The sequence below is a fragment of the Oryzias melastigma genome, linkage group LG12, assembly GCF_002922805.2.
Source record: "Oryzias melastigma strain HK-1 linkage group LG12, ASM292280v2, whole genome shotgun sequence".
NCBI lineage: Eukaryota > Metazoa > Chordata > Actinopteri > Beloniformes > Adrianichthyidae > Oryzias > Oryzias melastigma.
In genome coordinates this window covers 15,186,166-15,198,613 of record NC_050523.1, presented here as the reverse complement: position 1 = coordinate 15,198,613, position 12,448 = coordinate 15,186,166, and the positions used below count along the sequence as shown (strand labels likewise).

The 12,448-nt window shown below is 36.8% G+C and overlaps 2 protein-coding genes across 2 annotated transcripts; one reads left to right on the top strand and one right to left on the bottom strand.

Annotated features, from left to right (window-relative positions):
* Window positions 1–174: 174 nt before the first annotated feature.
* On the top strand, window positions 175–5,455 carry anxa3b (annexin A3b). The gene is made up of 14 exons (XM_024298730.2): window positions 175–355; window positions 603–664; window positions 758–805; window positions 1,627–1,714; window positions 1,795–1,889; window positions 1,962–2,075; window positions 2,163–2,253; window positions 2,346–2,425; window positions 2,815–2,871; window positions 3,118–3,211; window positions 3,519–3,614; window positions 3,685–3,743; window positions 4,195–4,317; window positions 4,502–5,455. Exons 2-14 carry the CDS (start codon window positions 653–655, stop codon window positions 4,559–4,561), a joined length of 1,017 nt encoding a protein of 338 aa, XP_024154498.1. The 5' UTR covers window positions 175–355; window positions 603–652; the 3' UTR covers window positions 4,562–5,455.
* rcl1 (RNA terminal phosphate cyclase-like 1) lies at window positions 4,775–12,388 on the bottom strand. The gene is made up of 9 exons (XM_024298729.2): window positions 12,158–12,388; window positions 11,684–11,755; window positions 10,841–11,016; window positions 10,564–10,638; window positions 10,290–10,414; window positions 9,809–9,934; window positions 9,573–9,729; window positions 5,557–5,660; window positions 4,775–4,947 (listed from the first exon to the last, which is right to left on the bottom strand). Exons 1-9 carry the CDS (start codon window positions 12,285–12,287, stop codon window positions 4,794–4,796), a joined length of 1,119 nt encoding a protein of 372 aa, XP_024154497.1. The 5' UTR covers window positions 12,288–12,388; the 3' UTR covers window positions 4,775–4,793.
* Window positions 12,389–12,448: the final 60 nt, after the last annotated feature.

Here is a 12,448-nt window from a genome sequence, read left to right as displayed (position 1 = left end):
TAAAGCAAACATGACTTAAGCTTTTGTTGGGGTTGGTCAAACACGGAAGAAGGTCAGAACTAATCCCCTCATGTCTTTGATTTGCTCATGCTTGAATATATTCCTAAAGCATCGTTTGCTTCAACGTTGAATACTTTGAAAAATTAATAATTTGAAATGCATCAACACAATTGCGTTAAATCCCAATGTTGCGCAAAGTCTGCTGCTGCAACTGCGTGGACTGAGGAGGAGTTCAAAGCCTGATCCAGCCCTCCTCCAAAAGCAAACGCTGGGCGTTGCCTACACCAACTTCACTAAAAGGTGTGGCGGATTATAGATATTTCCTCTTTTACCCATAATTCTACCCTTTAGAGAGGTAAGAGAAAACTTTTTAAAGTCATCTGTCTTTTAACCTTGTTCATTGGCTGCAGCTTTAATGTTCTCTGCTGGCATACAAACTCTTTCCATGCGCATGCGTCGCCAGTCAGACTTCATTTTTGTGTGGGCATCCTCTAAAATCAAGATAAATGTTTGATTTGTTAAAGATAAAGTCGTGATTATAATCAGATACAACTGGATACAACGTTGATAATCAATAATTAACAATTGGAAATACTTTTTAGGGATTTCATTTTGTGCTTTACTCCCTGATCCGCTAAGTCATCGCACGGAAATGTCTGCTTGGGTGAGTTCATTTTCAATTTTTGCATATGTTCCTCCAAATAGGCTGGAATCCACTGGGTATAAGTCAGTTTAACCATATTGATCTATTCTGCAGGACGATCTGGATCTCCTCTTGGACTCCCCCTCCTCACTGACCACCACAGTAAGTTGGATGACCCTCTGCAAAGAGTGATGAGTTGTGTCTGGAGGAGGGCTCCACAACCTGAGGTTCTCACCCCTCCATCGTGTCTCTGGTTAAAAAAAATATATATTTTTTTAATTTTAGAAAAGTTTGTGCCAAGTTAAAAGTAAGTCAGATGTAAAGTGAGACGATAAAAATAATTTAATATTTATTTAGATTATTCACAAACAGTTTAAGGGCAGTACTTAAGATGAACTAAAGTAATTTGACATATTTTTGGGTGCCGCCTCCAACAGAAAATCAACTTTTGATCACTAAAAACATGCAGGATTGAGGTGCGCTGGACTATAATCATTTTCAACTTTTCTACTTTTGAACAAATCGAAGGTTAAAGGGCGCCTTATTGTTTAAAAAATGCTTAATTTTTGTTAGTTAGATTTACAGTTCTGGCATAAATGGTAAAATCAACAGTTTTTTCCCCTTATTTAACATCAAACTACCTACTACATTGAGAGGATTCTATATAAGAAAAAAAAGTTATAAACTGTTTTATATTTAGCAAAAAGGCTACTTTTCTCTTTATGTCTGTGTTTATTTATGCCCCCCAAAAACAATATTTCTATACAGTTATGCTAAATATAAATTTTTCAAAAGGCGAAGAAAGACTTTGTGGCTCCCATTCAGTGAGAAATTGACCAGAATGGCTCTTTAAGTGTTGATGATTGCAGACCCCTGCTCTAAAAATCATCAGGACAAATGTCTTTTACAAATGCAACTGCATTATCAACAGATGTATATGTTTGCTCTTTAAATGTGCAAATACATTTTCTCATATTAACCAGTCCAAGGAAAGAGGAACAGTGAAGGACAAGGCAGATTTTAAAGTGGATGAAGATGTGACTGCACTCAGGAAAGCTATTGAGGGTCTTGGTAGGTTCAAGAGTTTATTATCCCTACATACACTTTAAAATCAGTCAAATATGATGAATAATTTCATTTTTTCATCACAGGTACAACAGAAAAGACACTTATTGATGTGCTGACCCAAAGAAGTAACGCTCAGCGTCAGCTTATCGCGAGCGCCTATGAGAAAGCCACAGGACGGGTATCTGAACAGTTTGTTTGTTTGTTGTTTGATTGTTTTTGCTGAAAAAAATAATTCATTCTTTGGTTTTAGAAATTAAAAGATGACCTGGAGGGCGACACCCATGGTGACTTTGAGGACCTGTTAGTTGCCTTGGTAACACCTCCTGTTTACTTTGACTATAATGAAGTGATCAGAGCTATACAGGTAGGTTTAGAGGAATTATTTCTCTCTAGAAAGCTGGAATCTGACCTTAATTTAAATATATATATATTTGCTATTGCTTTCATTTAGGGTCCAGGAACCACTGAAAGTATCCTGACAGAAATATTTGCTTCCAGATCAAACAAGCAGATCAAAGCCATAGCTGACACTTACCTGAAAGGTGTGCAACACTACCAAAAAAGTGATTTGAAAACTGTTGGAAAATATTCAGCTCTATAACCTCCAGTGAAACTTTTTTCCATTCTATTCAAGAAACCGGAAGGCTGATGACTCATGACCTGCAGTCAGAGGTGTCAGGAGATTATGCCAAAGCACTGCTCATCCTGGCTGAGGTACCGTGCAATGAATTTGGAAGATGCTACATCCCAGCTCATCAAATGTGAAGCAGATGCTGCGATTGCTGACAAAGCGGCAAACATTCCTAAAATAATTCAGAGATGCAGGATTGATTTTTAACACAATAATCCATTTGCGATATGGGGAAAAAGCCATATGAACATCTTAAATATTCTCAAATATCACAGTATTTCACTAGATAAAGGTTTAATATTGAAGGAAAATAAAAATTTGTTGGCTACATTTTTATTATTTAGAATGGCTTCCTGATAGATATAAACATTAAACTCAAATGTGATTGTTTAAAATGCTTTTTAAGTAGCATAAAATGAAAAATATATATATTAGTTTTGTGGGTAAAATGTTCAGCTATTTGTCTTCACAGGGGAAAAGAGATGAGAGCACGAGTGTGGACGCTGCTAAAGCCAAAGAAGATGCTAAGGTCTGCCTTTTATACACAGATTTAAGTTTGATGTTTCTATCTACTGATTCTATTTTATATAAGAGTGAGAAAGCAAAAAGAAACTCAAGAAATGTTTCAAAGTCATTCTTCATTTTAGTAACTCACTAGACTCGTTACTTTTTTGACTGTTGCAAGTCTAAACCTGCAGTCATGACAAAATCATGGATGAATGTTGCTGCTGTCAGTACATGATTCAATGCGATTCTTTTTTTTTCCTTTTTACAGATATTGTACGAAGCAGGAGAGAAGAAGTGGGGAACAGATGAGGACAAGTTCATCGACATCTTGTGCCATAGGAGCGTTCCTCAGCTTCGACAAAGTAGGCTGACCTTAAGTCTTTGTTTTCTGTAAATACTCTGGTAACAGATGTAACTTGGAATAGTATAGAGTTGGAATTTTCTATTAAAGTGTGAATGTCATTAATCTAACTCATAAAACTAATTAATTTTCTTCAGCAAAGGAACACCTTGGATCAGATTTAATTCATTGTGTATGACTTTGAGCTGCCAGAGATTGACTAAATCATTGATACAAAAACAATTCCACATTTTGCTTGTACTGGTTAGTAAATGCAGTTTAATCAAGAAAAAAGGAGCTCCACTTAAATCTCGTCTTTGTATCTGCAGCACTGGTGGAATACAAGAACATCAGCAAGAAGACTCTGCAGGAGAGCATTGAGAGTGAAATGTCTGGAGATGTGGAGAGACTCCTTGTGGCTATTGGTAACTGACCCTTTTTTAATTTAAAAAGTGTTGGAATTCTAGAGTTTAACGATTTCTCATTTCTGTTTAGTGAAATGCGTGAAGAACGTTCCTGCATATTTTGCTGAGAGGCTCTTCAAGAGCATGAAGGTAAGATGAAACATTTGTCCTATCACAAACTGCTGATCTGTTCAAGTCCTTTTCAGTAACAGTGACTGGACTGGTCGGTGTTTTTGCTGCTCTTGGCGTCTGTCCATGACATTTTTGTGTCCAGACTCACCATTAGCTCATGCAGCCTTTTGGGTGGGTTACAAAGAGGCTTCTCATACAGAAATGTGCGTGAATGTCTAGTGTGTTATAGGATCCTGACAGGACGTTCTGTTTTAGAGTATCCTGATGAGAAAGTTGCATACGGTTTTGTGTAGCTTATATGTTGTTTTACTTTTCTTTAGAAATCTGGAGACCAAAAATATTTCTACAATCCACTGATTTTAAATGTCCATCACAAGCACCTTTTCACTTAAAGACTTAAAAGGGAAAAGTGAAATTCAACATACTCTCTTAATATTTAAATATTAATTTCCCTTTCTCCTTTGTTCAGGGGGCAGGAACCACTGAATCCACACTTACCAGAATCATCGTTAGTCGTTCTGAAATCGATTTGATGGACATCAAAGCAGAGTACAAGAAGCTGTTTGGCGTTACCCTTCACTCAGAGTTAAAGGTAAAAACTCAAGAATATTCCCTAAAGAACTTTGAAAAATCAAGTGAAAACAGTACAGGAAAGCGCAAGTTTTAGTGAATAGCAATGTATTCTTTAGCCATTTTAACATTTTAAGCTTATTACTTTTTGTTTAAATGGACAGTACAGAAGTCTTCACCTGATGTTTTGTTTTCTCCGTTTCCAGTCGGAGGTGTCAGGATGTTATGGAGAGGCCCTGATTCTGCTGTGTGGCACAGAAGACTAACTCCTCCCATCACGTCTGTTCTGAATGGAGGCTGATCCACCAAAACCTAAATGCATTTCATATTTTAAATTTAATATACTTAGTTTAATACATTATGATGTTGTAAAACATCATAATTCTAGGATATGTGGAAACATACGACTTCAAATATCCTGTAACCTGATCAACTTAATCAAAATTAAAAAAAAAAAAAAAACAACAGACTGTTACCCATCAGTAATACAAAAAATAATTATTTAATGGTTTTGTTGATGTTGCTGTAACCGACTCCAACACAGGTCATTAGAACTTTGTCTCCGCCTTTCCTCTCATCTTCCAGCGGCTTCTGGACTTCAATCTTGAACATAACCTGGAAGAAATCTCTGATGTGTCTCAGGAACTCAATCCTGTTGAAACATCAAGAGATGAGAGCAGTTTTTTTTATCATTTTCAACCCAACTCAGTGTATTTTAATCGGTTAGAAAAAAAAACTTTGATTCTTAAAGCTCATTTATCCTGAAATAGAGAAAAAAATACACCAAAGAAAATGATCAAGATTACCAGAGTAATTCAAGAGTGTACAGTGATGGCACTGCCAATCTTCAGTTATCATAGTACTGTACTTGATAGGCACACAGCACCGGTACCATGATAACTGAAAATGGACAGTTCACAGTCCACCGCCCTTCAGGAGAGCAGAAGGAAAGCTACCACTCGCTCCAGCTACCTTTCAAATGACTTTGACTTCATTTTCTTATTTCAAAGATGATCACATATTGCTCCGCCCACCATATTTGGACAAACCCGGTAATGACCTTGTGTACATTTATAGTCTAATCTAGGTTCAATATCAGCATCTGTTTACTAACTGCAGTCATGCTCTTGGCACAGAAAATTAAAAGGTTTTGCCAAACATTTCAGTGTTTGTGGTTCATTATGTTTCACACAAGACAGATTACTGTGAACACACAGCTTCTTCCAACACAAACGCTGGTAAAAACGACACGGTGGCTTACGTGTACGCGGAGAGGGGTCCGAGCAGAACCTTTGACACATCCTGTTGTCCAAGGGTCATGAGGAGCAGCGCCAGGCTCTGATTGGACGAATCCACACAGCCGCCCTAAAACAGTTTAAAGAAAGATGAAGTTTTCCAGAAAAGGGAAGGTCCATCCAGAAAGGAGCCTCCTTTCTGTTCCAAAGCAATAATATACTCACTAATGCATGGTTTTAAATCTTAAAGGTGCAGATTTTGACAGTTTCACACGGTAGTTCCGTTTTAAACCGGTTTCTCTAGTTTTTAAAATGCTTTTTTCTCACCATCAAGATTATACAAGTTATCTAGAGGATCCTCCTTCATCCCAGTGGACACATTCCACTGAACTGAGCTGTGAGCATTTCAAGACTGTGTGAGGAGTGCTGAGCACAACCAGACACATGCAGAAGAAAAGGAGAACACAATCTTGCATTCCTGTCCAGAAAAATGCCTGTTTGTCCCAGTCATGCAGTAATTTGGCTTTGTGACAGCTTTTCAGCAAAAAATCTGATTCAATTTCATAATCGTATCAGGGAGTTAACAAAAAACACACAAACACTGTTTATGTTGCTAATGAGTTTATCTGCTTTCTTTCTCTCTACGATTGATGAGAATCAACAAGCTATTAAAGATGTACAATTCAAGAAAAGAAGGGCAAAAAAAGAAAAAGAAACGCTAAAACATTTTATTTTAATTTAAAAAAAATCTCCTACCTTTAATATGAACTTAAAAACAATAGTTTCTACAGGTTTAAAGAGCTGTTGAATTCATGACAACAATATTCACACTATTATAAACAGGTGAGTATCTAAAGACTTGGTGAAAAGTCACCTGACTTCTGTGTGAAAGGTTGTCAACTTTTCCAACACAAACAAGGCAGAAATTATGAACTTATTGTAATAAAACTGATTATTATTTGCAATTGTGCAAAAAAATGTAAATAAAAGTTAAGTGGCTAATTTAAATACAAAAGTAAATGAACAATACATAGTAGGGAATACAGAATGAAGCAGTGGGTTAAAGTATTTCTTTAGAATTTAATTTAACTTGATACTAATGACCTTAATATCAAAATAACCCCCTGAAATGCTTACTGGAGACTGAAAATGTCTTCGTTTTAAGAAATAATTTGAAAATTACACTTAAAAATAAACCTTTTGTTTTAATCCAAGACAAACTAAATGTAAAAGAAAATTAAAACTATTTTTTTAAACTAAGAAACAAATAAATAAAATTCAAAATGTACAGAGTAAAGCACTTACATCAGACCCTGCGATGGTTGATTTTTCTTTCAAAAACAAGCGATCGATGCTGCAACTTTGGCTAACTACTAAAGACTGTACTTATTAACCATAAAACAAACACTTGCTCATTGAGAGCGCACCCATACATGTTTCAGTCCCGCAACTTAAACGCCTCTACCACCCGCTCCTCTTCCACTAGTGCAGCCGCTCCATCTTGTTGCCGTTATGAAGTAAAACGATCCGACATTCAAATGTGAAGCTTCCAAATTTGACTAACTTGAAAATAGGCAAAATACACTGAAGGATATCTGAACTCACAGCCCTCCACGAGAACTGAAAAACACTTAGGTCTGCACGCTGGTACTTGAGCTGAAGAGGACGCATCAACAATATTCCTCTTTCAGAGTTAATCAGCACTTCCCTGACCAGCTAACTGGACTCACATGGCTCCGATGAGAGAGGGCTGATGGGCAGAACCATGTGGTGACACACTGAGGACAGACTGTCATTGTCCGTGTCTGTTGTAGTTGCTCATTTCACCTACATGCCAGTGTGTATGGTGAAAAACAGGGAAATGTGTTTACAGTTAATACAGCCGGTCACACTACATTAGTAGGCAGGAATAAAGTACATCCCAGACCTCACTTGTTGTGGTCAAAACATCTCCACTTGCACAAAATATACCATGTAAATAAGAATAAAATACAAAGATTTTTTTATTACCTACATTTAAATAAGGTCTAGGTTTCGTTTATTTGATTTGTGAAATTTCACTCAAAAATAATATTAAAATACTCTTGAATTTATTTAAAAATCATGATTTTCTTTAAGTTATTCAAGCTTAAAAAACAAAAACTTGAAAAAAACAATGAATTTCCCCCCAGGGGATTAATAATATTTTTTGGACTATAAGTCGCACCGGAGTATAAGTCGCAGGGCCCAAAAAATGCATACTGAAGAAGAAAAAACCATACATAAGTCGCACCGGAGTATAAGTCGCATTTTTTTCAAGTAATTTATTTTACAAACTGGTTGAAAAAACGATATTACATCATCCTGGAAGTTAAGTTATAACATTCATAAGTGAATAGAAAACAGGCTGAATATGGGTCAACACATATTCACATATTAGCATCATGAAAAAAAACGAAAAGGTGTAGCATTTATATAACATAACAGTTTTATTTAACTATAGCCTTAAGAACTCATCAACTTTGTATCTAACTGTAATTAATTGCACGCAATCTCACTCCATATCACTAAATCCCTTAAATTCTTCGTCCTCTGTGTCACGTCTGAATAACTAAAGTAAATAAAGTAATTGCATAGATCACCATAAGAGGGCACTCTAGACTTACGGTCCATATCTCATCTCATTAAAAATTCGTATATAAGTCGCACTGGAGTATAAGTCGCAGGGACATTCAATCTATGAAAAAAAACGCGACTTATAGTCCGGAAAATACGGTAATAAAGTATCTTGATTAATAATAAAGTATCTTGATTAAGACTGTGGAAAGAAGCCTCCCAAAAATGCAAATATAGTGTCATACCCCTTTAAGTTTGTGTTCAATAGTTAAAAAAATGGAAAGGAGGAAAAGAGAGAAGAAAAAGTAAACATTTGAAGCAAAATAAAGCCCTCAGCTCCTCTATACATCATTGTTTTTCCCAAGATGGTTTACAGACAGGGATCATTACTGGGGAATGTGAGTAATCAAGGGCTGCAAATGTAGGAATTCTCATGTAATTCCAATTCCTAAACAATTTCCTAGTTTTCCAGACAGAAAGTAGGTTTGAAAAAATGAAAATTAAAAAAACACTAGATATGATGCAGCAAATAATTGTGTGTTCCAACATTCCTCTTCATGCATTTATTTTTGTTCTTGTTAGCAGGAACTTTTTTTAGTATTAATACGATGTAAATTATTAAGCAGCTAGCTGCTTTTAAATGGGGAACATTTGTACCGTGATTATCTTAAAGATAAAATATTCAGTTTTACACTAGAGTGGTCTGTTGATATACAGAAAAAGACCAAATATTACTTCCTCACTTTTGAATTTATAGCCAAAATACTGACCTCAAACTTTCCTGTTTTGAAAGTCTGGCTGAAGTAACGCATAAGGTTTTCAGAGTTCCTTCAACAATACTTTAAAGAGACCCACCAATACGCACTGGGTTTACGAGATATAGTTTGTCAAATTAAATACAATGAAGAAAAAAATAATTTAATTAAGTTTAAACCACTTGCTAGAAATGAATTTGGAACGACTTGTGTAGAACATGAGTGCACTTAGTGGGAGTTCAGTTTGGACAGGCAGCCTCTTTGCATTATCCAAACACAGCAGCACATGCTTGGAATTTTGAATGCAATTTGTTTTGTAGCTTAGCAACATGACTATAAGCTTCGAGCTGACTGCAACATTAGAATGAGTGAGCGAGCAAACTGGTAAATAATGGAGCAGGGTTTGTTTATGTTGAATCCACGCAGATTTTAAATCAGGCCTGTCTATTAATCTAAGTTAAAGCATTACAAACACAATCGCATGGATGGTTTTGTGGACGACTCTAAACTATGGTAAAAAGACAGAAAAAAAAAAGCAAAACAAGAAAATGTAGCTTTAGGGATCTTTGAATTCACATCTATCAATCTGCAAAAATTGATCTTGAAAATCATTCCTTACTATGTTAGAACAACCTTTTAATCCACAACATTGACAGGAAAGTTAATGCTTACAGAGATGATTCTGTGCTTACCCGGTATATCTCCTCCAAAAGCAACTTGGCACAATTTCTGCCAAGATCTTCTGGTAGTACAGGGTCTCCCTGCCCCTGCGGAGTTGAGGACATCTCTGCACTGAGAAAGCAGCCGTTCTGGGTTTCGGCCACCAGGGTCAAACCAAAGCCTGGAGACCTGCAGTTACACTTCATTACCGTCTCGCTCCCCGATACAGAACTAAACCGCGTGCTGAAATGTTTATGGAAATACCCACTTCCCAGAGTTTGCTCCTTTCATGTGGTCCGTGTAGATGTAGATGTCTGGGATGAACTGGTTGAGGACAGCCCTGGTTGACTCTACAATCCTGTTGGCCATCTGAGGAGAAACTCGTACAGAGTATCTGAATTTTTAAGTCAAGAACTCCTAGAATGGACTTTAAAATATTGTGTTTTGTTTGCAGTGTTTTGCAGCCTTCTTATTCTAATCTATTCAGATACTTCTATCTATTAGACCAATAGATTGTGTTTTTAATCATCAGAAATCTTAATTTGTCTGGTATCTCATGTTTTTCAAAACTTTAGTGCTCAAATAGATAAATCAAAGTGTAAAACATGTCAGAAATGTTTGCTGTAATAATAATAAAAATTATATTTCAGATATTTTTCCCCCTTTTTAAAATCAAAATTACAACTAAACTTACTGAATGTGTGAGCAATGATTAAAACATTTTTGTAAAAGAGACAAGACAAGGATACGCCACTCCTCTAATCCTCTTGATCTTGCCAGGCTCTGTCAGCTGGACCGGTTTTAGAGTTCTGCGGATGGGGCAAGTGAAGACCACCTCTCCTCCTCCACCAGGTGCCATTCCTCTTTTCACCACCTGAGGGAGTAGCAGACAAAAAAACAACCAAAAAAGAAAGCTAGAAACAAACACGTGGCCATGAGCCAGTGTGATATATATTTGGGCTTGCTGCAGAATTATACAGCTTCTTAACTATGTTTGTCACTGGTCTACCATTATGTTCTCACCTTGAGATCAAATCCCTCCCCGTCGATACCAAACTTCTTCATCAGAGGGACGGCTGTGGTCTTCAGCAGGTCAATCTACAAAACATGACAAATAATCTTTACACAACTCCAACTAACTCCTCACAGCCAAACACTGACATCTGTGGTGTTCACATACTATCAAGTCAAGTCTCTAGACAGAAAGTCTGTCTGGTTAAGGGAGAATTTCACAAAAACACAATGACTGCAAAACCCAGTTGTTGTTTTTTTTATATATTTATATCACATATATGCTCACCGTTGGATCATTGGGGTTGTTAGTAACTCCTCTGAGTGTTGCCTTCAGAGCCATCTTCATGAAAGGGGCCAGCATGAGCAAAGCTTCAAGATAGTATCCAATAGAACGCTGGGGATTGCAGTCGTGCTCTATAGAGCCGCCATACAACAATCCAGGCTGGTAGGATAACACAGTACCTAGAAAAGGCAGTTATTGAATATGCAGACAAATGGTAAGTCACAAATATAAATATTTTATTTGCTCAGTTTAATCAACTTTTCTCTCTTATTAATAATAATAATGGATTGGACTTTTCGGTGCTTTTTCTGACAATCTGACAAGTGATGACAATGTGTATCCATTACTCTTCAGTCATTCTAGGTGATGGTAAGCTACTGATGTAGCCACAGCTGCCCTGGGGCAGACTGACAGAGGCGGGGCCCCTATGACCATCACTCATACACATTCACACACCAATAGAGCCATACTGGGATGGAGGGAGGGTAAAGCGTCTTGCTCAAGGACACCAAAACAGTTGACCTGGAGGACCGGGGATTGAACCACCGACCCTTCAATTATTGGCTGACCTGCTCAACCACCTGCTGCCTGTTATTTAAAAAATAAAAGAGATGTTTCTATCTCAGAACACGTTACATAGGAGGACAATGTAGAAAGTTAACAACTAAATCCCGTGTTATGCATTTTTGCAATTAAATATGCCAAAGAGGATCTCTACTGCAACACTACTAGAAGTCCTTTGAATTAGGCGTTGTGCTTCAAAACTAATAAATAAATAAATAAAAATATCCGTCTAATATTTAAAGGTAAAATAAACCTTTTTTTTCATCCATCTATCTTACTCACCAGTTTGATTGATTTCTATTCTGGAACCATTGGTCACTTTATCAAGGAGTCTAATGAAGCTTGCCTCAAAGTCTGGAGAAGAAAAACAGCATATTTTATTCATTAAGAATAAAAATAAATAATCACAATACAATATAAATAAAATGTGTTATTATTAAAAAATAATAAGTTAATGCAAATTTGAGCTTATATTAAATATAACACTGAAATGCACGTCACTACTACAACTGTTTTCAACATAACTTTACAAAATAAAGCTATTTAAAACGTTCAAATTTATTATTTTTGAAAATATTGTAATGTTAAACGTGATCAAGTACACCATAACTATTTTTTATTTAATTGACAACCCTCCTTGTCATTTATCTCACTTTAGAATCCCGATGACAATACTGATTCCCAACTGCGTAACAGCTAGCCCGTTAGCCACCAAGCTAACTACGACGCCACATGCAGGGTGAAGCTGCAACTCACCGCGGAGCCCTGGGTCGTCGTCTTTAGACCGTATGTTCTTAATTCTGACTCGCTTCCCGCTGAGTGTCGACAAAACTAGCCGCTGTCTTAAAAAATTGCACCCCTCGTAAGAGAGCCCCTGGTTTGCCATTTTTATTGTTGTTTTTGTGCCTGGCAGCAGGAGAATCCACGTGTGTTTGTGCAGGAAGAAACAATGGGAGGGGCTAGTACGGCATATCGTGAAGGCCAAAAAGGTGTTTTTTTTTTCTCGAAGGCGCGTCTCCTCATTGACATACCAAATGGCCATTCATT

Excerpts from the sequence above, each read along its gene's own strand:
- anxa3b (XM_024298730.2), top strand. Across the intron at positions 2,426-2,814 it reads CACTGCTCATCCTGGCTGAG|GGGAAAAGAGATGAGAGCAC; the intron begins GTACCGTGCAAT and ends TTGTCTTCACAG. Across the intron at positions 3,744-4,194 it reads GGCTCTTCAAGAGCATGAAG|GGGGCAGGAACCACTGAATC; the intron begins GTAAGATGAAAC and ends TCCTTTGTTCAG.
- rcl1 (XM_024298729.2), bottom strand. The coding sequence starts at position 12,287 with ATGGCAAACCAGGGGCTCTCTTACGAGGGGTGCAATTTTTTAAGACAG. Across the intron at positions 11,017-11,683 it reads AATAGAAATCAATCAAACTG|GTACTGTGTTATCCTACCAG; the intron begins GTGAGTAAGATA and ends TGCCTTTTCTAG. Across the intron at positions 5,661-9,572 it reads TTTTGGAGGAGATATACCGG|GGCGGCTGTGTGGATTCGTC; the intron begins GTAAGCACAGAA and ends AAACTGTTTTAG.